This window comes from Anomalospiza imberbis, chromosome 1 (assembly GCF_031753505.1).
Source record: "Anomalospiza imberbis isolate Cuckoo-Finch-1a 21T00152 chromosome 1, ASM3175350v1, whole genome shotgun sequence".
Lineage (NCBI taxonomy): Eukaryota > Metazoa > Chordata > Aves > Passeriformes > Viduidae > Anomalospiza > Anomalospiza imberbis.
This window is the reverse complement of record NC_089681.1, coordinates 50,558,228-50,583,935: the sequence shown is the minus strand read 5'-3', so window position 1 is coordinate 50,583,935 and position 25,708 is coordinate 50,558,228. Positions and strand designations below refer to the sequence as shown.

Here is a 25,708-nt window from a genome sequence, read left to right as displayed (position 1 = left end):
AGCAAAACCAGGAAAAATTGTGAACAATGCAATTTGAAGTGAAGATTCTTCTCTCTCTGGACTATTATTCCAGGGGAACACGTTTTACTACAGAGAAAAATAAAATATTGTAATAAAGTATCACTTCCTAGATTAACACCTTATTAATAAAACCTCAAAAGGTTTCATATTAATAGATTTTCAAGGCATATTTTCATACAGCTTGAGTCAATCAAACCGTGCATATGCCCCTACTGAAGCTGCTTACACTTGCACTGTGTCCAGTTGTTTTTCTACAGTGGAACGTTTTTTTTTTTGTCCCCCCTTTCCTGCCTGGTAAAGCTGGAAAATTCCATTAGTGATAATTCTGACAGTTCACTCCCCCTCCTGTCGCTCCTTGTTTAAGAAAGCAAGAGGGAGGGAACATGGTCTGAAAGGCTGAGAAATTACTGCTTTAGTAAATTCTACAAAGTCTTACCTCAGAGCAGAATAGAGCCTTGCTGTTATCCTTAAAGGAGAAGAGGAGAGTCTTTCTTAAACCCGACTTCTTCATGCTCCTAATGGCAGTGAATCCCTCCTCAGCCTATAATCACAAAGTTGCATATTCTGGGAGTTATCTGAAAGCCTGTGACAGGATATTCTGCCTCTAGTCACACAAGGGCTGCAGGAACAAAGAATGGTGGAGCTTCTGGCCCTTCTGGGAAATGGACTAACACTGCTCCATCACTATTTAAAGAGCAGATGCCTTCAGGATAAATCCTCTTAGTATGTTTTCCTGTTTGTGTCAGAACTTAAACCTTTTATCCGTTTCCTAAGAGGAGAAATAAAAAAGTAATCAGCACTAAGCTGCTCTGTAATTCAGGAGAGTCCCTATGGGGTGGCTCAGAAAAAGACAGAGCCAGCCTATGTGTTTTCTTCAAAAGGGGTATGAGATACTGTCATTAGCATAATGCAGAAGCTCCTAAGTGGCCAGATGCAAATTAATGAGGAGCTCTTTCTGCATGGAGATGGCTGCTCCACCCAGAGGAGAAGCCTAGTGTGCAAAGACAGAGAGGAAGGAGAAGGGAGCCAGAGTAGAGCTGTTAAGAAATCAAATATTTATGGGGAAACCTTTCTTCCTTTTCTTACAGTGGGATGATCAGTGGGGGGGCCTAGATGAATACTGAAAAAAGCACTCACCAGGTTATATGAATAGTGGCCCAGAATTGGGTTGTGAGCACAAGATCAGTAAAGTCTTGAGATTCAGGGATGGTTTTGAGCTGCAGCTGGGGGATGAGCAAACACACTGTGCAAAATGCTCCCTGCCACAGGCAGTTGTCGAAGGAGCCCTAAGAAAAAAAACTCTTGAGCACAAAAACATATGAGTTGGTCAGACTTTACTCCCTCCACCAAACCTTTGTTTATGCACTGAAATGCTTAAACCGGTCTGTCAAATTTACAGCATTCCTGTCATCATTCCTCCAGCCTGAAATACAGGAGGAAAAGCTAACTTTCTGGTTATAAGCTTTTTGATATTCTATACTTCCTTCAAAGACATGGCTAAAACCCTACAGGAGAATAAAGGAAAAAGAAATCCTGTTATTTAATCAGAGGGAAAAAAAAAAAAAGACTGAAACAAAGGAGAGAGAAAGGAAAGGACTTCCTGAATCAGACAGATTTCCTAAGGGGCAGAAAAGAACAAAACCAGAAGTGATTTGGTTTTTACAGTTCATCTTGAAGTTAAATTTGCTCTGTGTTTTAAACGTAATGCCACCTTTCTTTTTTTCTGGGAATCTTTTATGATTGCATAAATCCTTGTAAATTTTGAAAACTAGCTGTTTACCATTGTCTGTTGGTCTGTTCAGGGACCATGTTTAGGTCATGCTTTAAAGGAAAAGCTGCAAGGAAGAGGGAATATGGCTCAAGAATTTCGTAGTGGACTGCGGGGCTATTCATGCTACAAATCCAGCTGATGATGACTAAGAGCTAATAAATGCTGCAAATGGATAACTGCTCACTGGGCATTTAAAATTAAGATAGGTGTGACCCTCTAGCTAGAGTGTCCTACTGAACATATTTTACCTCCAAAAATACAGTATCTTCTTTAGCTAAATTTTAAACAAAGCTTTAGGTTTTAAAATCTTGCCATAGAAGTGTGTAAATATGCCTAAACATAATTTTCTGGCCTCACTCTTTCAGGACCAGCACAGTGATGAGCCCTAATTATATCTGTCCTATTAAAAATAAAGTGTGGTGAACACACATACACAGGTGTCCCTCAGAGGATCTGCCTGCCCTGTCATTTCTATTCTTATTTGAGTTTTCTGTCCTATGGTTTGTATAAAAGTTTATTCTGAACCAATTCCATATATGGGACATAATGATGGAATATTTCAGCAGATATACTTAATGCTATACATCTGATAAATACTGACACACGGTTTCATGCTATTCTTTTCCTAAATTTAAATGTTACACCAGTCAAAAACAATTAGCTGTGTAAATAACTGATTTTTTTCAGGGCTTTGGCCAAACAAGTAATTGCAAAAAGTCTTAATTTAAAGTTATTCTGAAACAAAGCCATTTTCTTTTCCTGTAGAACTTCAGAGGAACAATAAACAGTTTGATCTCAGAGATTTGTTTTACTTTTCTGTTGAAAGTTAAATCCACATAAATTAGAAAGAAAGAAGTTATTTTAGAAGATGTTGCAATTAAATGTTTCAGCTTTTTCTGATTTTTGCCAATTCTTTTCCTTGGCTCGAAACATGCTCTTGTAGATTATTTTGATCAACCCAAACTTTTTTTTTCCCTTGAAAAAGAAATGTTCCTTCTATTTTGGTTCCACTTCTGAATACAGTCTCCTGTTTTAACAGGTCATGGCTGTTGGGGAATAGCTTTAAGGACTTGCCTAACTGATGTCATATGGCAGGCATGAAAATAAAACTACAAGGAAGGAACTGGAATAATTGTCATTGGATTAATTATTCCACAAAAATTCAACTGGCATGATTATAACTGTGTGGTGGTTTCTTCTGAAACAAGACTGCTCTTTCCAGAGTCTCTATATACTGATCTATTCCAGCTGTAGTGAGTAAAAACCAGAGGCTCTTCTCCAAGCTAGATTTTACATTAACTCTGGGATACATTAAGTGCATATGCTTCAAATCTGGCTTATTTTTTGTGGTATAAAAATGGCAATATGCTAAAATTTAATAAGTGATGTATTTGAAAGCAACTATATAGATAGAAAGAAAACAGTATTTCATGGCCAAGCAGTCCAGACTTGACATCAACTCCTCAGATGCTACAGAAGATTAAACCTTCTCTTAGGAGATCTCTGAAGATCTGCTTCTTCTGTCTGGGCCTTGACAGAGGATCTGTGAAATGTCCTACCTACACTCATGATCGATTAAGATTTAATTGTAGTCTTACCTCTGCCTAGGAGACCATTAATTTACAGAACAAGGATTTCTCAGAAGAGAATACTTAACCTCAAGACCATTTAGACAATAAAAGCAGTCAGAAAAGAGGAGAGAGTTTACAGAGCATGATAAAAGGATTGCAAAAGGTATAGCCTTTATTGAAAAAAACCTTGGAGTGCCAATAGGAAGGTTTTAGTTTGGCAATGCCCCTGTGCCTCCTTGCAGGAGGCCCGTGGGCTGCCAAGCTGGGTTTCACAAACACGCTGAGGTGGCTTTCTTTATCTGCAGGAGTGCTCGTGCAGGCTGTGAAGGTCACCTTGACAAATGAACTTGCCCGACGGAAAAAACCTCCTCCACTAGTAAATTAGCAGGAAGGGACTGAGCTTGTTTTGCAGGGCCCACTGCAACAGCCATAAGCCAGGGCCATATATACATTGGTAACAGTGTCTGGAGCTGTGTGAGGGGGGAGCTGGGTTTTGTGCTGAATTCACAGTTTTTCTCAGCTGACTCTTTGGTAATCAGACAAATACTATTTCCCTGCTTAGTTTTCAGTCAAATTGTCAAAGGTGACTTCTGACAATATTCTCCTATTAGATCCTCCAAGAAAAGCCTATATTGCTTCTTGCATTAAACAGTACCATAGACAAGCTTTTATTTATCCTAATTCCAAAGATTTACAGAATAGTTCCCTAAGGAAGCCACTTAGTGTCCCTTAGAGCCATATTTCTTTAAAAGCTAAACCAAGAAGGCCAAAAATAAAAAGACTGCAGTCTGGAAGAAGAGTTACTGACTGAGGAGCACACAACTATCAAACACTCCAAGTGACATAACAAGGAGAAGTAGAAAATAATTGCTCATATTGCTGATGTTGCTGATGCATTGTTATAAGCTATAGCATTGATGATATTGCTGAGGCCATTTCACCTGAAAAGAAGGATCTGAGATGATTTTCTGTAATACCACCATTTTCTATATTCTCCAGAACCACTTTCTCACAACAGCCTGACAGTAGATCATAGAACCATAGAATGTTACAATACTTTGTGTTGGAAGACTTTTAAGATCATTTAGTTCTAACCCCCAACCATGTTCCAACCCTTCACCATGAGTCCAACCATGCTTACACCTTGAAACAACTGTTGCCTCAAAGAGGCTTTTCTAGGTATAGTTTGGATTACTCCTCAAAAGAAGTGAAATTCTGACCCTTAAAAGCAATCTTTTCTGCCGATCCTTTCCCATTTTGCTTTTTCTCATCCCAAACCATCTTTCAAACTTGTTTTTCTTTCACTTCTTCATCTTGCTCCATGTCTTTGACACACAGGGAAATGTTAGGGGTAGGGTTCCTGCTGTCTAAAATGATTGCCTCCCTCTCTACTCCAAACAAGAATATTCATAACATATGATGTGGGCTGAGCATTCAAAGATTATTATAACGAGTATAGAAAACCCAGGATGCATGACATCAAGGGCTAAAGGATTACTGCAGCTTGAGCAAAAACAGAGGAACATTGTTTAAACCCAAACAAAGCCAAGCAATGGGTAAAAACCCTGGCTTACTGATTGCCAAATGTAAGACATTTATTCTCCTTCCCCCCTTAGATGTTAACCAAGTACTTCTGAACTAACTACAGCTAAACTACTGTAATGTATTGTGATATTTTTATATTAACAGATGTTCTTCAAAAGTATCTGCTTTTTGGAATGTAACTTCAAAAGTAACTGCCAGATTCATATGTGGCCAGTAACTTTTATTTCAAAAACTAGGGTGAATTTCTGATGACCAATTTGTTTCTCCTTAAAGGTGAGGATTTAATTTGGACAAAATATCTTACTAGTTTCACTTATTAGGTAATATTAATTTAATCAGCAGTATTACTTGAGTGAGACTGTAAATCATGAAATGTGTTCCAGGAAAAGGACTTTAAAAAATCCCTAACTAAATAGGCATCATATCTGAAAATTCTGTTATATACAAATAGACAAAGTAAAAAAGAAGTTTTTACTTTCTGTACACAATTATGACTTTGAATATGCTCAATCCATTATAAATTGCCCATCCCCAAGGTCCATTCCTTTAAATAGAAACATACATAAGCCAAAGACATATCTAATTACGGTGTATGAATATTATGTTAGTCTAAGATTTTGCTAATTTTTTGACATGAAAGCAGAACTGGGCCTGGCAGGCAGGCAGACTTTGGGATGCCTGTCTTGTACAATGCAGTGAAATAGAAGATAGGACAAAAAAACTTCTATTACCAAGTTTAAAAGAAAGAATCTATGTAATTCATTCTATCACAGACATTTCAACATAAAAAACCAAAAATACATGACATGTAAGAATATTAGCATGAGATTAAAAATAAAAGTGGATACAGTACTATCTACCATTGCCACAGGGCAGGAACTGTAGCTGACACCACAGATCTATTTTCCTGGCTTCAATCCAGAGAACTAGAGCCCACCATGATCAGCACTTGGCACACCCAGAGCAGCCAAGTTCATGTTAGTGCCACCTGAGGAACCAAGACCATCACTAGTACTGCGGAAAGTGGTGTTTTCCTTTAATTGTGCAGGTCTTGATGGCTGAAGCTACTGGAGACTCAGGTTGGCATGGACTGGGAAATGGGCATGCTCCTTGTCAATGTTAATGCCTTCAAAAGCCTGAATGGGATTCCTTCATGCTTTCAAGACCAAGGCTTTCCTCAGCATTGAGCAATCCCTGGCTTCAACAGCACTGCCCTGCAAACAAGATATACCTGGACCCATGGTTTTCATGAACAGAGATAGAACAGCACTTCAGGGGCCAGCCTGAACCTGCCCTTCACAGCTTTTGTTTCCCAGTCCCTCTTACACTTGTACAAACCCCGGTGGGAAGCATGGGGAGGACACCAGCCACATGACAATGTCACAGGTTTCATGGAGTCCTGCAAGATAGTTTTCTGACAGTTATTTCCTCTTGCAGCACTCTGTTGCAGCAAAGCTCTTCAGCTCTCTGTTGTGCATTTAACAGCTGGTACTGATCCCAGCACCAATGGTTTCACTGGCAAAGCCTTTTTGGCATTGGCAAGACAGAAGAAAATTGCTGATTAAAACTAATAGAAAGCTCTGGATCGGAGAGACAGAAAATTCAAGATATTTGATAAAAGATGGGGTTTCAAAAAGGCTTTTGTGGCAACACTGCCAAGACTGCGGTAACAGCCTCCTTTGCCAGCTGATGCAATTGCAGGCAGCGCTCTTCACACGCTCCAATGGACAAGTGTTTCATGAGGCCTCATAAGAGCTGAGAAGGCAATTTATGTCTTATAGGACATGAGCTGGTAACTTAGTGGTGGGTTATAGCTGATGGGCAAAAGCATACATTATAAAGGGATTGTCAGTGAAATCTGAAAATATCACCCACACAGGACACATACAAGCACTAACTGATGAAGGTGCCCCTTACTCTCTGCCCCACCAACACCTGGTTGGGGGTTTGGGTGCAAAAGGCCTACCGAGAATTCCCATGAGAATCCATTTCTTGATAAGGCTGCAGTGCTGTGTCCAGTATTCTGGACAAATTCCAGCATACACCCAGCTCTGTTTACAGTGATCATGAAATTTCAGTCTGCTGCTTATGCCGCCTGTGCTTATGCCACCTGTGTCTGTTTCCATGTGCTGGGAAAATGTTGCTGTGTATTATTACTATTATTATTATTATTATTATTATTATTCACTGGAGGTATGAGTCAGACACAAAAGCCTCCTGCTCACTGTCCTTAGTACCAGCTACCCTGAAAATTACTGTTTACCATCAGCAGCCTGCAGCCCACCTGTACCAATGCAGAGTGCTATGCTCCCTAGCCATGCTCTGACTGCAGTTCAGGCAGAAAATGTCATTTTATAACCTCAAGATGGCTACATTTCAGTGATAGAACTGTTTCTTTCTCATTAGATACACTCAGAAAGTTAGGGATATAAGAAAAGCATAGCAATATAAACAAAAAGCCAGAGATTTTCCCATACCCAATTACATGGCAATTTTAAAGCTGCTGTCTTGGGCCCTATGAGTCATAGTGCTCTGCTCCAGTGAAGAATGATTTCTAGTCTTAGAGGTTATGGACATATGTGGACTCAATCCAACCAATAATCCAGCACTATACTTTTGTCTTTTTCAGGCCCTACGTTAATCTTGTAACTGAGGAAAAGAGGTACGTATTTCCTTTATTTTTGTTTCTTTTTCTAGCTGGCTGGTTAAAAAATACATCAGCTATTTGAAAACATGGATGTTTTGCAATGCTGGTAAAATTTTTTTGTAGTGGAAGTAGAGAGTGAGCAGGGAGCAAGTGAGCAGAAGTGGTGTTCCTAGAGAAAGGCTAAAATGCTGGGTATCAGCACTTCAGCAACACAGGTGATGCACTGCAGGTGACAAACACACCCCCCACAAATACGCACACACACACACACACACATGCATGGATGCACGCAGAGCACAGGCAAGACCACATCACAGTGACTGTGTACACCTCAAGGATTTTTAAAGCATTAAGGATCAGATGATAGAGGAATTACACAGCCTGACCCTGAAACTAAAACCTTGAGCAGATTTGCCATGACAGTAAAAAGTGTCTCTGCTTGCTTCATCATTCCTTTCTCACCATGGTCTTCAGACTAGTTACAAATCTGGCTGTAAGATTTGAAAATTTACTTAGTAATTGCAATTTACAGCAGCTCTTCAGAAAGATTCACTATTATTGGAAAGAGATGAAAGTTGCACATCATGTTGACAGCCACGTTTGGAGTTATCGACTTGATATATTTAATGTAGTGTGTGCTGTCAGACACACCATGAATTCTGGTTTAGTAGGGATTTCTCCCATTTGATTTAACAGCTTATTGCACCTTTGGAGTGTATGCTCAGTGTGCCCCAGAATTTATTACACTCTCGCCTTTCTGCTCTATAGCTGAACTTTTTCACAGGCTGAGCAAAAGGAGCTTTGAATAACTCTAGATAGGACCTCAGCTCAAGTGAAAATATTGTCCCCTGGAGTTTCCTCAGAGGTCAGCTGTCTATTCTGGAGTTTCCACTGTGGGCAACCAGTGGTCTAATCCTGCTTGGAACTGACTGTTCAGAATAAAAAATATGGGTGTTGGGGTGGAGTGGAGAAGGAAAAATCTCACTTAGAAGTGCCAGGACTCAGAACTGGAAAGAGTTTTTTACAAGCCAGAAAAATTAAGCAAGGTCCGATTCCTTTGAGGTGCTCAGCACACTGGCCACGATCCAGTAAAGCACTTAAACATTAAGTGTGCTCTGGAGAGTGCCGCAGGGAACAGCCCAAGCACTAAGTACCCGGCAGGATCAAGCTCCAAATAAGCACCAGACATAAACCAGATGGCATTATGTCAGCTTTGCCACATTAATAAGTTATTTACTTTGCATTTTAATCTCTCTTTCCCCTTTTCTCCCTTTTTGCTTTATCTTTTCTATAAAACAATTCATGTGTACCAACAGAGGAGGGCAATGCACTGAAATTGCCCCTTATCACCTTTTCACAAGTACAGAGCTAAAGCAAGAGCTGGGAAAGCAGCTGCTTGTTTTTGCATAAAACTAAATCAGCAGTGCTTGGAAAAGGACCATCAGGAGTTTGGAGCTGGTGAAGGAAGGAAAATGCTGACTGTCCTCTAATGAGCTCTCCAAACTGTGTTGAGTGTGCTACTGAACTTGAGAGAATCAGTGCCTGCATCAGAGCTTATTTTAATACTTTGGGGTTTTCTGGGGATGGGGCAGGTAGGATGGCTGAGCAGGAACAGTGGAAGGCAGCTTTCTGCCTGTTTATAAACTTGGTTCAAACTGAACTGATGAGAGAATGCTGCCAGGCAGTGTTCAGCACTCATGCATCCACTGAGGTCACCTGCCAGGAGGCAGCAGGAAAAAAATCAAATTCTAGTTGCTGCTTTGTTTTTTAAAACAAGCTCATGGCTTTCCCCTTTTTCCTTTCCAGCATGGTTACAAATATCTCCAGAACTTCCTCAGACTTGTGATTTGTGCAGAGGCTAGTTTTTACATGGATGTTTTTGAAATTGAGCACTGCTCAACTGGAAGCTGTCCTAGCTGGAGCCACTTTGCTGCAGGGAGGACATGGGCTCCAGCCGAGGTGAGACACGTGCCTCTTTCTCTGCACTGCTGGCACTGCTGACTCTCAAGACAGAGCAGTCTGGGCTCAAGTCCGAGCCTCAGAGCTTGGATTAGGGCACGCCAGCTGGCTGCCAGGCAGGTTAGGGGTATTTTTGCGCAGGCTGCAAGTCATCACTTTGTTGGAGCTGTGCATGTGTGTGGGTTGTGCAGTTAGACTGAAGAGGAAATTTCTGTGATCATTTTAGCATTCAGGCAACTGGAAAAGGAGCTGATGGAGGCGCCAGACCTTTGCTTTCATGACTGCATTAATCTTCTCCTGGCCTTGGAGAGAAATTTTAGATGAACTTAACATGTGTTCTCAGAGCTTTCATTCTCAAAGTTATTTATGCTGTACATCCTGAACTGATGAATGATAAGGCTAGTGAATTGGCCAATATAAATTAAACTTCACTGGATAATAATTTTAGTGACAATTCCTGCTGCTGTGTTGTTATGTAAGAAGCTGACAGTTGACTACCATGACCTGGAACTTTTGAGAAACACAGATTTTCCTCTCACGAAAGTTGGTGGTGGAGACTGGAGGAAGCAGTAAAGCCCCTTTATTTTACATCTATGTATCATCCAAGAAAAATCTTTTCTTAGGTGTAGTTATGGAGTTCTTGTAGTTCAGGGAAAGGAGTTTCACATGAATATAATTATAAGAATTAAGACAAATAATGTTATTGCTACTGCTGGAAAAGTTCCTAATTAGCAACTGAGCTATATTAACTGCCATATGAAAGTTTTGTCCATGGCAAATGTGACATAATTCAAAGTAATTCTGTCATGAAAGAAGTAAAAGCCTAGTTAAGTTACTTTTTATTAGCCGTGTGCTAAGAGCAAGTCCCTAAATAGTTATAAAAGCTCACAGTGTAAGTGGCAGCTTGTTTTGCCATCACAACTTGGTTGTGATTCTGAGCCTCAGTAGACTAGGAAAGAATGAAGGTAGTTTGGGGATAGCTGACTACCAGACAGAACCTATGAGTTTGGTGGGAATTTGACAATAACTTTTGATCAAGCAAGGAACGAATTGAAACTAAGCCATTTTGCTTTTGGGAACTGCCTAGTCCTCTAGAACTGTCCTCTAGAAAATGGTCCCATAGATGCAGTTGTCACAACTGCATGAGATACACCAGTCTATGGGCAGGTTTTTCTTTGGTTCTCCTACACTTTATGCCCATAGATTTGCTGTAGACCTGCAGTTCTGAAAACTGACAGGGAGAGTTTTCTGACTTCACTGTAACATATTGGGGCGATGATATGAGCTGGGGAAATGGTCAGGAGAACCCCAGAGCATGTCCTGCCACAGCCCACAGTCAAGCTTAGAAGTCACCTGAATTTGTCCTGCATGAGCAACTGGACAGTGCAATTAATCACCCCAGGTGATTCTGTGAATCTGTGAAAAAAGATTCACAGAATCTCTGTGAAAAAAGTACAACCCAGCAATTTTGTATAGAACATTTCTATATGAAACAGAATATGACTAACAATGTGCAAATCAAGTCCAGCAAACCTTGCAGGAAACACAGGGCAAGTGCTACTCAGAGTAAGTTCATGATAAAGTTTTTGTCCAATGAAAATTAGACATCCACAGCAACTCAGACAAGCCACAGAGCTGCTCTCATTATTTATCTTGTCAATGGGATTAAACCAGCCCATCAATCAAAAAATGTTAAAAGTACTTAGAAATACAGTAAATCATAAAATTTTCTATGGTACAGACAGTACATGTGTCTAAGTCAAGGCTTTCCCCTCAAGATATTATCTGATTGCTTTTTTTCATGCAAAACAAATTCATTTCATTTTTGTTCGGCAAACATTGGATAGTAGCATGTAGTCAATCACAGCTAACCAAGAAGCTAAGCTCTTATCATAATTTCCAGGGAAGCAGGACTTTCCTATTTACATATTGTATAGGACAGCAGTCAAAACTCAAATACAGTGTAGTAAATCATTTGACTGTTAGCATTTCAAAGGTTGCATCAAAGAAATGTACAGAATCAGTCAAAAAACTTCTGCCATCACATCTGCAATGAATGTGAATTTTCGAATGCTTTCTTTGTGAAAATGCCCAATAACGTGTTTCAGTTACTTCTTTTCCACATAATCTAATCACAGAACTTTTCAACAGCTTTGATTTCAACAAGTGCATGATTAAATCAGTAATTTAAGTAAAGTACCACATCAAAACAAACCCCTGAATTCAAGAACAAACCTCAGCTAAAGAATTTTGATGATCTTTCATCTACTTTCATCATGGTTTTAGTCTATCCTTCACTTTACTACTTAGTAATGGGAAAGTGTATCTACTCAGAAAGATCTCTTCCAATGCTGTCAAAATATCACCCATTTTCAAAGAAAGACTAGCCAAGATTTTGTCAACAACAAGGCAAATGCAAAAAAAGCCCTCAACTACCAAGCAAGAGGCACTTCTGGGATAGCCATTCAAGTAGATCTTAGGTATGTTTTCTTTTTTACTTATGTACTTCTTATTAAGTAATTGCCACTTTACTCTTAACTTTTCAGTTTTCTTCTAAGTTCCTTTAGATTGTATTAATGATTGGAAGTTTTCTTGCTTAAGGTTCAGATGTCTACTGTATTATTTTCTTCTATCTTTACATAAGTGATACATTCGGAATATACAGATAGGATGACACAGATCTTCACCAATTTTCTTATCTTAGGTGCCTAAAATTATACATCTATATATTTCTATTAATTTCAACTGATGGCTATAATCAGAATCAATTTGATGATTCATTTTTAGAAGATACAACATCACCTGCAAAAACCAAAACACCTTCCCCGTTCCTAAAATCTACAGGACTCATTCCAAAACCACAAGACTAACTCAGCAAAAGTCAAAAGTAATACCAAAAGCACACAGAATATCACAGGTAGAGGAAAAAAATCCCACAATTAATGCTTACAGAATTTCTTAAAATCTAGCAGTCTTTCAAGCTGTTGGCCAGAGGACAGCGGTACATGAGGCAGAGACACAAACAGTACATCCTTTGTTACCTGTTCACAAGACTATTTGAAGTCCACTAAAAAGCAAACTCTTCTTACAAAATGATGGAATAAGATGAAGGAAAAACACATACATGGTTTTGCATCAGCTCTTTTGCTTTCTGCACAGCAATTCCCATGAAGATTGCAATGTAGAAATTTTTTTTCTGTTAGTATTGCTCAGTTTGAGTTTTTATAGCTGCTTGGAGATCTGCATCATTGTATTTGATTTCAGCTAATCAAGCATACAAATGAACAGGAATGCAGACACACAGCACTGTAAAAAAACACAGAAGGAAGTTTTTTCAAACAAAATCCCTTTATTAGGCAGTGGTTCCAGTGATGCAATCAGAATAGGAAGGAAAGTCTGCGTTGCTTCATTGTTTTGTTTGGATTTTGGGGTCCGCTGCTAACTTGTGATAATATTTCCATTCGTAAGTATATTTCTCTGAGTGTAATCCAAAAAAGTGACTGTGATGAATCTAAAAGGAAAAATATCCCATTGAACTTGCTAAGTTTTTCCTTCATGAGTGACCATTACAGAATTGCCCCACTCAATTATCTTTCCTGTGTAGCTCAGTGGTTTTTGGCTAAGTTCATTGTTTTTCATCAAAGTCCAATAAATGCACAAAGTGGGTGCAATAGAAATGCAATTACAGACAAATTAAGTAATTGATTCATCCCCGTGTGGAATTTAGGAGTTCCTAAATAAAATAATGGAGTGAATAGGATAAATGACAAAAAAGAACTGCAACATGTATTGAAGATACAAAGTCAGTCACAGAATGCTGACATAGGACATCTAGATCTTCAGAGGCAAACCCAAAGCCTACTGTCACCAGGAGAAGTTCCAGGTCTGACTTGCAGTGTGGAGACATCAATTACGTTTGTAATCCAAAGACTCAACTCTGTCTAGCCTCCACAGTTCAACAGTTAAAACAAACAAGTACTCTTCTCCAGAGTGACTTATCTGATCAGCCCACCACAGCACCTAACTCTAAAAAGGATTTTCCAGGTGTCATGAACAGAGCACTGTGTTGTCTCTCTGGCTTTAAATATCATGGTTTAAGCATGAGAAAGGGCAGGAATGTCAGCTCAAGCAAAGAGGAATTTTCCTTATGTCTCCCAAACATAAAATGCAGAACAGCAGTCTTGCAAAGTGAGCAAGCTCTTTTCATCAGATATGAAATTAATATAGAAGAGTAAGAGGTTTCCTTCCCTTCTGTAAGAATAGGTCACTCCTCTCACTGTACCCAAGGATGTGTAGTTCATTGCTTATCCCTGAGATCTACCTATCGCTTTCAAGTATTCTTCAGAAGATGGTAAGTTTGGTCTGCTATAACCACATTGCAGGGCATTACTCATTTTACAGGTAGTTAAAAATGATGGAAAAGTGGTATTAAGTTTTTAACTAAATATCATAGAAAAGTACAGAAGAATAAACACTGAGCTTATTATTTTCAGCCATACCAGTTGCTTAAGCATAGTGATGTCAATGACTGTTTTAAGACCCTGTGAAGAGGGCCAAAGCAATAAATATGTGTTTTTTCTAAAGACACCAAAAAACTCTTACCACTGTCTATGATTTTCCTGTTTTTTTTTTCTGGTATCTGGTGAAAACTGATGTATTTAATTTCAAAAATTAATCCCATACTAAGTTTAAATTTCTTCAAAGTCTTCAAGATTGCCTATCAAATGTTGTCATTATGTCCAGTGAATTAACAGGATATGGCTATTTGTGAGCTTTAGGATAGCCTGGCAGGTGTGTATCATGTCAGAATTTGGGTCATTCCTATTGTTGCGCAGCCTGAGGTCCCCTTGGTTTGTATGAAATATATAATCTATCCCAGTGATGGAAACTCATCACCAATAGTCTCAAAGGAGGTAACTTAATCTAGCCATCCACTCCACTGATATAATTAGAAAAGCACTTTGTCAGCCTTTCAGGGTTTAACTACAGCTGGCCTGGTTCAAGGCAGTCTCAGAAACCAATCTGTTCTTAGTAACACCATCTCCTTCACAAAATTACAGACATACTTTCAGCAGATATACCCAGCTGACTGCTGAATGATGTTTTTCCACCCACTTTTGCAGTGGTCAATGTCTTTTTCAGCATAACTGAACCACTGGATCAATGCCATGAAATGATTCAGAAACCAAAGGCTGAACTGACAGCTCAAGAATAAAGGTCATAAACCTTATTTACAGTGTTTGAATGTGGCTCAATGCAGTTTCTGAACATCATCATATTTCTGATCCAGCTGATGAAATTTAATTAGAAAGGAGATTCTAGTGGATATTCAGATGCTGACTGGCTTCAGTCTTGTTTAAGAAATAAAAGGTTTTCAAGCTCTATTCTTCCAGAAAATCAGAACTCTACTCTTCAGATGGATTACCTAAGTTAAAGGAAAAAATATCTAACCTAATAAAAATGTAAAATCTTCTTTAAAATTATTCATCAGAACTAGTGCTGGATCTCTGCTGTACCCTTGATTGTTCTGCTGGAGTCTACAGGGATTCAGATGATGAATACTTTCATATTCTTGTCAATAAATTTTTCTAAGTGAGTATCACAAGCAGCACTCCTTTTTCATGTGCTTTTCCCTTGTAGGAATCTGATTTCCACAAAAGAACAAGATATTCTGCTATGGTTCAAGTAAGTTGGGTAAAGCTTCCCTTCCAGGCTGCAAAGCAAAAACACGTACCTTTTTTTTTCCTTATCAGTCCTGAAGCATTATTTTAAACGCTTTGAATTCCAGCCTTCAATTTTCCTACAGCCGTGTCAGTGGGACAGACACGCGCTTCCCAGGGCCAGAAGCCATCAGCTGAGCTAGTGCATCACCAAGGCTGTTTTCAGCTTGAGCAAAACTCTGTGCTAATGTGGCCCTACAGCTCCTGGACACAGGCAGAGGGAGCTCAGATTTGCTAGCAACCACCCCATGAAAGTATGTTCTGAATTCCTGTGTGCAGTCATTACGTGGCAATCTTGATATCCACTAAAGCCACGGATTTATTATCTTGCTGTTAAACCATATGATGTCAGACTGAATTTCTTTGGTTTTATTTTTTCTTTTTATTGCTTTATGTGGTTCTTTTTTGCCTGTAATGCAGATTTTCTTTCTTACTCCAGAAAGTTTCATGTCAGGAGGAAAAGGCTACCTCTGAAAATTACAACTTAACTGTATCTTTTAGAATTCTTGATAGCACTAAGTGTTAATTATACCCCATGTTTGAATCTGGAAAGAGAAAATGAGCCTCCAAGGACATCCCATGACAATAAACTCCATGTACAAATGTGTGATTACTTAAAACTAGTGATTTATTGTTGCATGACATGTAAGGCAGATTTGCTTGTGTTCAGTGTAGACTGGAGCAAGCTGTTTTGGCTTGCATGATCTTACTGCATTGCTGAGTGTGGCACAGTTAACTTCAGGCCAGGGTGAGCTATATCTTGTAAAACAAATTTAGTAGTTAAAAAAAAGGCCTAAGAGACTGAGTCCATTAAGGATGAAATGCATTTTGACCACACAAAATAGCTGCAGAATCAACGTCTCTCCCAAAAATGTGGTGTGCTTCTAAATACAGAACATGGAAGTCCTGTATGATGAAGAAAGCTCTTCAGAAAATGACATATGTTGTCTTGTTTATTTTTAATTGGCACTCATTGTCAGAAGCAACAGATGGTTTAAACAAATATGCTTGAAGAAAATTCCAGTTAATATTTGACTTGTAGGACAAGTAATTCTAATGTTTGCCATATACTCTGAATTGTTAATGACATGTGGTAACCATAAACTTCATGCTTGGACATATTCTACACACAGGTTAATTTAAATAAATGAATACTTCCAGAAAATTCAAATTACCAGTAATGTTAAATGCTCAAGTGTTAATTCCTTTTGCTAACTGAAAGAAAGAAGGCGGGAAGAATGCAAGCAAACAAGGCAGCAACACAGAATTGCAGCGTATCACAGGGCCTTACAGTGAAATGCATACTCTGAGTGGAAGATGTAAGAAAGACCTCATATGAGGCAGATACTATTGTTTCAGCAGGTGACAAAAGATTCCCATGTACTTAAAAAAACTTGTTTCCTTTTCTTGGAAGGGTGTCTTAGCTTCCTTCTTCCCACCCTCTCTCCAGAAGTGAACACTCGCAATTTAAAATCCTGCTGCAGCTTGAGTATCAAGGCTTCCCTTGTCTCTACTCATCAGGATAAACTCTCTGCTTCCATTCACCTCCTTGCACATGCATGACATGGGCACCATCTAGCCCACAAATGGCCAAGGACAGCAGAACCTGAAAAAACATCTTCACAGATTGCCCTAGGCCCCCGTGCTCCATGTTTCACCTGCATTTACAGCAAAGATTTTATAATCATCTCTGATACAGCCACACAAATATTTAGAACTCAAGTTTTCAAAATATTTGAGTAACAGAGGGAAGTAGTGTAAAAAGAAGACAGGCCTAGCCACTGTTATGTTTTAATTATCTAAGACTTCATATGGATGTCCTATTCTGCAAGAATACTGTTAAAGAAGTCAGCCTGACTTGAGACAGGAGATAGCATAATCAAATCATGCCCTGTAAGCAAAATTGTTGACAAAAAGATGTGAGTTCTAATGACTTGATTCCATTTCCACTAAATCCAGAGGTAAAACCTCTATTTACTATGCCTAAGTGTCCTTTACCTCAGTCCATGTGTACAAACAAGACTCATATCCCACTTGATGTTTCACTGCCGGATTTATTAATAATGTTTTATTAAATTAGAATTAAGAAAAGGACTAATTCATGTTGGCTTGAATGCTATCTAGTTCTTGCTCTTATACCAAGGTTAACCTTAAAAAGGATCTGTCATTCTCACTTCTAAATTGCCTCTTGACCACTAGGTATGATAATCACTGGGCCAGAAAACAAGATTGGATGATATTTTGTTCTGAGTTTTCATTAGCCAGAGAAAGAGAAGCTGATGTTGAGGAGGCTCTCCACTGCCATACCTATATTTTGCATTGATTAACTCAGAGTCTGGCTTTCTGCAGACTCTGCAGGGGTATAGTTAGCAAAGAACCTACTATTCCATGAGTCAAATTCAGGCCTTTATACATTTATTATGCCTTTTCCAAGTCTGAGCATTTGAAAGCTAGGGTTTTTTTAATTAGCTCTAGAAAAATATGAAGACTTACAGCTCTAGAGCTTCTTCCATCTCTGGTAGCAAATTGTGAGTGACCTGGTAGCTGATGTCCTGAGGTTTCATGCACAGGTGCACAAAACACAGTTCCCTGGCTTGTCTCTTGCTTTACTTATCTTTTATCTGATAAATGATGTCAAAACAGATGGACTTCTGATGACTTCTGGACATCTGATACTTCTCTATATATACTTGTTCTTCTCTTGTCTCTCTCTGGTAGGCCTCTTCTCCCCTCCATAAAAAGCCTTGTGGTCATTATCTTGCTCATTATCTGCTCAGAGGACCTTCTGCACCAAGAGATTTTTAAAAAGGCTTGTGTAGTCCTCAGGTAGAAATTAACAGCAACATCTAGTAGGAAAGATTTCTGTCTCTCCTTTGTTCACCTGCCCTCTGCCTAAGTGTCCAACATAAGTCCATCCTAAACTGGATGATTTTATGCATCTGAAAATCCTGCAGACCTACAGTAGCTGAGTATTACACAGCATCCCAAATAAGACAACATAACTGTCTTTAAACAAACAAGCTGATAAAAGGCTCCCTGCTCCAGTGTTTATTCCACTCTCCTCAGAGACTCTGACAGTGTCTGGAAAGTTAAGATATAGCGGGGAAAAAAATGAAATTACAGAAATGAGGAATCCCTCACAGATCATCAATCTTTTCCTTGCATCAATTACAAGGGATGCCAACTCAAGCACTTCTGCTGATCTCTGCTGAAAAAGTCCTTCAGGGTAATAGAGCACTTTTTTCAAACAACCTGTCTTTTAAACCATTTCATGTTTTGATTTCAAAATCACTACTTAAATGCCATTCCAAACCCCATGTGTTTGGTGGGACTTGAGGCCCAGCTGTAAATTTCCCCACCACAAAACAACATTTATGAGTTCTTTCTTTCTGACTCCAGATCCTTTTATTTGCACACAAGGATGTGAATCAGGTAATGCACCTAGGAATGTGGTCCTTCTCCTGTCCTCATTTGCTCCCCTCTTCTTCCCACTCCTGTGCAACACATCACACCCCCTTGTATTTTTTTTTTGTCTTCCTGTTCTGAGTCCCTAGCACCCAGCAGGACTTGGAAGACCAGGGTGGTATGAGCTGATTTTCACTGAGAGAGAAAGTAGTAGGCAGGAAAAGGGGGGCCAAATTGCTAGGTAGGATGCTTTGTTTCAGTCACCACCTTGGGACAGGACTCTGGGTTCTATTCTCTGGGTACCTCTCCTGTGCTCTTTGAATGCACCCACCATGGTGGTACCTGAAGGCTGCACAAAGCATGGTCCTGCCCCTCTGGCAGATGTGCTGCCAGCTGGGCTAGCTCTGCTGTGCTCCTGGCCAGCTGGAGCTAAGCAATGCAGTGGGCCAAATGGCTGCTCTGCTGTGGTTAGCTGAAATCCAGGATGTTAGCTTGACTGTTTGCTGTGGATACCCCACACTATTTCAGGATGTGATTCTATATTTGTACAGCACTAACCAGATACTTTTCAGATCCTGCTCTAGCTAAGTACTTTTACTAGTACTCCATAGTTGTGTCTTGCAGTTGCCACCTCTACACATTTTCCACACATTTGCACTGAATTATTATGATCTCCTGTGCAAAAGTAACACTAAGGTTGTGGACTCCTGGCAGTTTGTTATGCCAGTGATGTCAGGCTGCCAGATGCAATCTGAACATGTCTGTGTAGGGCATGCAGGGCTCTCAGGTCCTACTCTTTTTTTTTTGCAGGCAGCTCCAACACTCATGTAATGAGAGATAAGTGACTTAGTTAAAAATGAATGGGGCAGCTGGCTAAATGCTCAACCCAACAAAATGATCAAAGGGACAGTGCCAGATGTTTTTCATTAGCTCTACATATGGAGGTACCAGGGAGAGCAGCAGGAGCACCAAAGTAAAAAGAAACCAGAGAAGCCAACTCTAGTTTCAACCATAACATGAGGAGCTGGCTATAAATACTGCATTCCTCAGAGTGGCTCCCAGAGGACAAGGATATTTCTAAAACCTACAGGAAAAGCGTGTCTACTATTGTCTGATTTATTTATATTCATTCTCCTGGTAAGTATTTTATTAAGAATTATCATTCTTAGCATCTATAAAAATATACTTTAAAATCATATTTTAGAAAGCTTCTATAAGTTGTAACAAGGGTTATTTTTTCCATAAAATTTATTTTTTTGTGCTGGTGCCAATGCTGTTTTTTCCTAGGCTACTGATTTGTGGGATTTTTTTTTTTACCACATTTAGTACATTTTAAAACTTTAAATTCATAGCTTTGGAGTCCAAGTTACTGCAAAAGGCTCAAGTCATGTCAAGATCTACTGTGGAAAAGGAGCCAGATTTTTATTTTTGCCTTCTGGGGAAGTTTATGATAAGGTGAGAAAAACATCCAAAATAGTTAAGGTTGTTTATCCTGCTTCACCAAGAAGACATTATTGACATCACTTGTATACAACTGAGCAGGGGAGCTGCTCAATCAGCACTGACAGAAATCCAACCCAGATCACATGGCCCCAGGGCTTAGAGACCTTACTTCAGTGTGATAAAATCTGCTTCTGTTGGGATAAAACCCGAGCTGTTCACATAGCTCCTCCTGTCAAAAGACAAATTTTGGTGCATAAAGACTCCTCCTGCAGTTGTATTTCTTCCAGGGAATTATTTCAGGACACTTTAGCTCACCTTGACATGTATCTGTAGTATCTTGGGGCTTGCAAGGAGGAATGAATCCTACAAAACAATCTGGTGTCATGCTTGTCCAGTGTAATGACTTGATACCAGCTCCAACTCTGTAAGTCTTAGACTTGCAGAGCAGGTAACTCAATCCACACAGTATTTTTCAACCAATATAAAAATATTTTTATTCTTTTTTGACTCTTCAGTTTAGTGATGTCTGCCTGAAAGTCAACCCCCTGATAGCAGGAGGAGGGAGACATGCTGAATGCAAAGAGATTGGGAAGGCCTTTCTCTGAAACAACTGGAAGTACCAGACTTGCAGTGGACTAGGGAAGTTAAGAAGGGCTCTTGGCTGTGTTGATCAGTAGTGCTGACATCTACTTTGTCCTTTACCTATGCAAGATAAAGCAAGCTCCTACGTTTGGTTGTATATATATACTGCTCTTTGCATGATTATTGATTGAAAAGGTTACTCCATGTATAAAAAGCTTAATGTGCACTTTAAAAGCTGCTCTCACACCATTCTGCAGAAACAAACCCTATGAACATGCTTTTTCTTTCCCCTAATTCTTACTTCATGCTCACGTAAGTGACAGCCACTCATTGCAGTGAAAATGTGATTTGCAGTGCAGGATGAGTTCTTTTCTGGTAGATGTGCTTGTAGCAAACAGAGGAGCACACTAATTATCACAATGGAGTCAAGGAAAGCTGGAGCATGACTCACTTAGGAATGCTTTGTCTTCCCCTAATTGCATAATTACCTTAGAGAGCTCTCTGACCATTTGGCATAAAGGTCATGCCTGTTTCCTCTGAGCACGGGAGTTATTCCTGTGCTACTCCTAACAGGACAGAAAGGGGATGTGAGAAAGACATATGGCCATGGCCCCACTTTTCCTCTATATAACCCAGGAGCAGTATTTGTGCACAACTACAAAGTCCTTCATTCTCTGAAATGAGGAAGCCAAAGTTGACCATTATGTAACATAAATCAGCACTTTCACCTTTGCATTAAGACAGAATCTGTATTGACTGGGATAGTGTGATATTCTGGGTTCTTTGGTGCTGGTACTTGTGAAATCTATTTTCTAATAAACAGGATTAAAAAAGAGTTATGAGGTTGCCACAAGAACAGGAATCTTTCCCATTATACTTGTATGCTGAAAAGCTAGCCTGACTTCCAAGCAAACAAAACAGAGATCTCCCCAACACCTCATTCTCACAAGCAATAAATAAAAAACAAAAAAGATACAAGTACTATAAATGCTTATAAAATGCACATAAAAGCAGATGTTAAGCTTAGGAAAGAGACCTTAATATCCCATGAGAAAATGGAAAATGAACTTGCTAGTTATATTAGCATTAAAGGAAGGTTTGTCTGGAGAATTCTCCTGGAGCTCTAGGATACTCAACAGTGCAGTTTTCAGGGCTCACTCCAGCTCATGTATAGAACTGGTTAAATAAGTCTGCAAGATGCAACAAACGGAGAAAGATAGAATTGAACTATATGGATAATCGAAGTAAAGATATTTAAGTCTTTAGTCCCTCTGATGAACTCTTGTTCTGGAGGATGGGTGGAATCTGTGGTCCTTTTCTTAGCCACTTTATTGATGTTATCCAGTGCTACATCTGGAAGCTAGAATTCTCCTTTGCAAACTGGTGATGGCATCACTATGCAGTCAAACTGTCATCCCACTCTCCTCTTCATTATTTCTATGAATTTTCCATCCTTCGCTGCACACTGATCCATCCTCCATTCAAAGCAATTTAAGCAAATTTTCTCCTGTTCTCCTTACAGCCCACCAGCTACTATCCCCTAACTTATGATGGGGTATATACCCACTGGGCTTAGAAATGGAAATACTTGCAGCTGCTGTACTTCATGCTGACCCTGATGCTGGCAGTGTGTTCTAGAAATGCACACAGGATGCCAGCCTGGTTGGCCCTGTGAGAGTTGTGCATGAATATGAATCCAAGTGGCCTGATGCATCTGTTAGTGTAACCTTTCATGTACATTAGCTTCTCAGCTGTGTGTCTGAATTGTCAAGAGTATTTAAGATTACTCATTTATTTAGGGGTTCATGATGGTTACTTAAATCTTTCCTTCTTTTTTTATCAGTGTCTTTTTTAACAGTGGGGAGTGGTGCAGTTAATTGCTGGCTGAGGCTGCATTAGATTCCACTTTTTGTGAGAAAACTCTGATCAGGTTTCCAAAAGGAAAATTTCTGCATGAGAAAAGAGTTGGAAAACAACTCCAAGCCTGACTCTGGTGAGTGAAGCTATTCTAATATAAAGAGTGCATCACTCTAAAGCAAGCAAAATGTTATGACAAGAGAAAGGAAAATGAAGTATCTTGATTCCTAAACTGAGAGAGAACTGGTCAGCAGTTTACCAAATTAAAGGCTAATGCCAAAGACAGATTATATTCTCATGGATAAACATCTCAAACACAGACTGCTTTAGAGCTACATGTAACTTAAGCAGCTAACTTCAGGCTCTGGGTCTCAACTGTTTTTGTTATCAAATAAGGAAAGGGTGACACCTCTGTTCTTTTCATGGTTTTTGAATAATTTTCTTGAAGAGTTAAGGAGTTAACATGCCACAGTGTGGGGTAGCTGCCCTAGGGATCAAGGAACACCAGACAGAACCTATTATAAAAGCTCTTGAATTAGGATGGTGGCAGAGGAAACTATACAGAAAATGCAGTCCAGGAAAGAGTTCTTAGAAGATGAAGTAGGGATTAAGCCAGAGCCTGTTTTACCATTTGCTAAAACACTCAGTGCATTTGCCTTCATGGGTTCTGCATTCCAGAGGACTTCATGCTGGGTTAATAAAATCATTCTCTCAAACAGGCTTTGGAAACTCAGATAGCCAATGACTGCCCATATGGCAGAATTTGGCAATTAGACAGCTGTGGGAAGTTGAGGACAAGAAAGGGGAGACAGCACCAAAGTCTTATGGATATGTAGACATAGAGAGACACATGGCTTTGCCTCATGGCAGGAGCTTCCAAAATACGTTCCTCATCAAAATGTCAGGATCCGCTTTAGTTTTTTCTTTCAGGAACTGTAATTGGCACATCTGCTTTTTGTAGGTGATATGCATATGATTTATGTGTGATTTAAACCCTCAGACACTCTGAGCTTAAGTTTCAAGTGCATTTTAAAACAATGAGCACACCTACAAGAAAAACAGCAAAACACCGCATTTCTGTTGCTCACAAACTTAAAAGTCTGAGAGATTGAATTTATGTTCTTCCTAAGGGAAGAGCACAGGGAAAAGAACTACATGCTTCCCTGTAACCCAATGCCAAACCACTGCTCTCTGTTTTGAGTAGCAAATGCCATTCTTACTGCGTCTAAAAGCCCAGACTCCGTTTCTTTTCTCAACATGTAATTGTGTATTTTGGTACTGCTCTCAAACAGCAGTTTACCAGAACAAAGGAGTTATCTTTATGGGACAGCCAGGGAAACACACAAAGAACAGGAAGATGCAGCTAATCTAAATAATGACATTGAAAACAAAATAGAATTGGGCTATAAATAAACAACATGAAGTAAATATCATTATTTTTATTAAGAGAAGACACAGACTTAATTCATGGGGATAATGTCATCTGCTGTTTCCTCAGACTTTAGTTCTTATTTTTTCAGTCAAGCCATAATGCAAGACTTGCTACCTTCTTCAACTTTTTACAGTTATAAACTTTTATATCACTTCTTTTGGAGAAAGTTGCAAACCTCAGATATCTATGTTTAAGAGAAAGACCAGATTTTCTAAAACAGTGAAACTGCTCAAACCACTTGTTTTTGAACTGTGCAAATACATGCATTCTTACAAGGCAGGAAGGTAAACATACACACGACTGCACTAATTAAGACAATACTTAGTTTCCTGCAACACAAAGGAATTTTCGTATTTAGACTAAGTCTTTAGCGATGCACTCTCCCATTGTGTGTAGGTGGGTGTGCAAAGCAAAGCAGCAACCTCAGTTTCACAGAGAAGAGCTCTAGGGTTGGTTCTGACCCAGTGAGTGAACGGAGAAGGAATTAAATAATCATCTAAATCAAAGCCAGAATCAACTTTCTGAGTGCCAAGCTCAGCCGGCCCCACCACCTCACTTTTTGTCAACACAGTCCGAAACGATCTGAGCAGAAGCCTGATTCACGTGTCTTTTTGCGCAGGGATTCTTTTTGAGTATCCTGGGCAGGAAACTGGTCTGATCTTTCGATTTACAAGATTTAAAATATGCACTCGTGTTTCCCCCTCCCAACCCCAGCCCGCAGCCCTGGGCTGAATCACTTCCCCGGCGGAGACAAGAAATGAGCAGAGCGAAGTGCTCTCAAGTGTCCGAGCTCTCACGCTGACACAGACCACACATCCATCCAACGCTGCCAAAACACCGGGCCATGGCAGCGGTCCCCACCCCTCGGGCTTTACCTGCTGGCGGGCGAATGGCTGGGGGGGATGTCCTGTACAAAGCTCTGCTCCATGCCCGGGATCCTGGCCGGGCTGTGGGGATGGTAGGCTGTCAGCACCACGCTGCCCGAGTCCTTCATCTCCATGGTCATAGGCACATGTCGGCCCCGCTGCTGGCGACACAGGCGACCCGGCGGGAGGGCGAGTGAGCCCGTCACAAGCACCAGCCCATGGCCTGGCTCGGCGGCAGCCGCTCGCCACTGCCGACTGTCAGGAGAGCTGTGGCACCGAGACACGGCTCCTCTCCCTGTCAGCGAAGCTGAATTAGCATAAATTCAAAAACGCCGCCCACAAAACAACCCACGGGGAAGTTACTGCATTCCTAGGAAACGAGAAACCTGAGATAATCCTGCAGTCCTGCACGGGACACTTCCTGCCCGAGCACTTCTTCCCCGAATAGTTCCCTACTTACTTTTTCTTTTGTTTGTTTGTTTGTTTGTTTTGTGTTGTTTTTGTTTGTTTGTTTGTTTGTTTTGTTTCCTTTTTAACAGCAAATTCGTACTACTCCTCCTGTTCCTGAATTAGTCTTGTCTAGGAGAAACGACCTGGTGGAGAGCGCTACTCAAACACACAAGCACATGGTTTGGTGGAGCAGGGAGTTTTTCAAGGGATGCAGAAACCCGGAGGGATCTGCTCCGTTTAAATCACCAAGCAGCGGGAGCTGTGATTTCCTACATGCTGGATCATTTCTATGGCGAGGAACCGCACTTGCTGTCTCCTGAAAACAGATGAAGCTTTCATTTTGCCTGATATGGCTGTGTGCATAATTAGAAAGGCAGTGGAAAATGAGTGAATTACAACTGTGTGTTCACCCGGAGCAATCCTGTAAATAAATACACAC

General features: G+C 40.0%; 1 protein-coding gene across 3 annotated transcripts in view; it reads right to left on the bottom strand.

Moving 5' to 3' along the window:
• Positions 1-25,230, bottom strand: part of ARHGAP28 (Rho GTPase activating protein 28) — a 71,555-nt gene extending 46,325 nt beyond the window's left edge. The window contains exon 1 of one of the 3 annotated variants that reach the window (XM_068192003.1): positions 24,829-25,230. In XM_068192003.1, coding sequence (XP_068048104.1) covers positions 24,829-24,959 — 131 coding nt within the window. In that variant the 5' untranslated portion in view covers positions 24,960-25,230. Of the gene's footprint in view, positions 1-457; positions 678-12,638; positions 12,812-24,828 lie in introns of those variants that run through there. The other 2 variants (XM_068192008.1, XM_068192006.1) reach the window with 2 other exon arrangements.
• Positions 25,231-25,708: the final 478 nt, after the last annotated feature.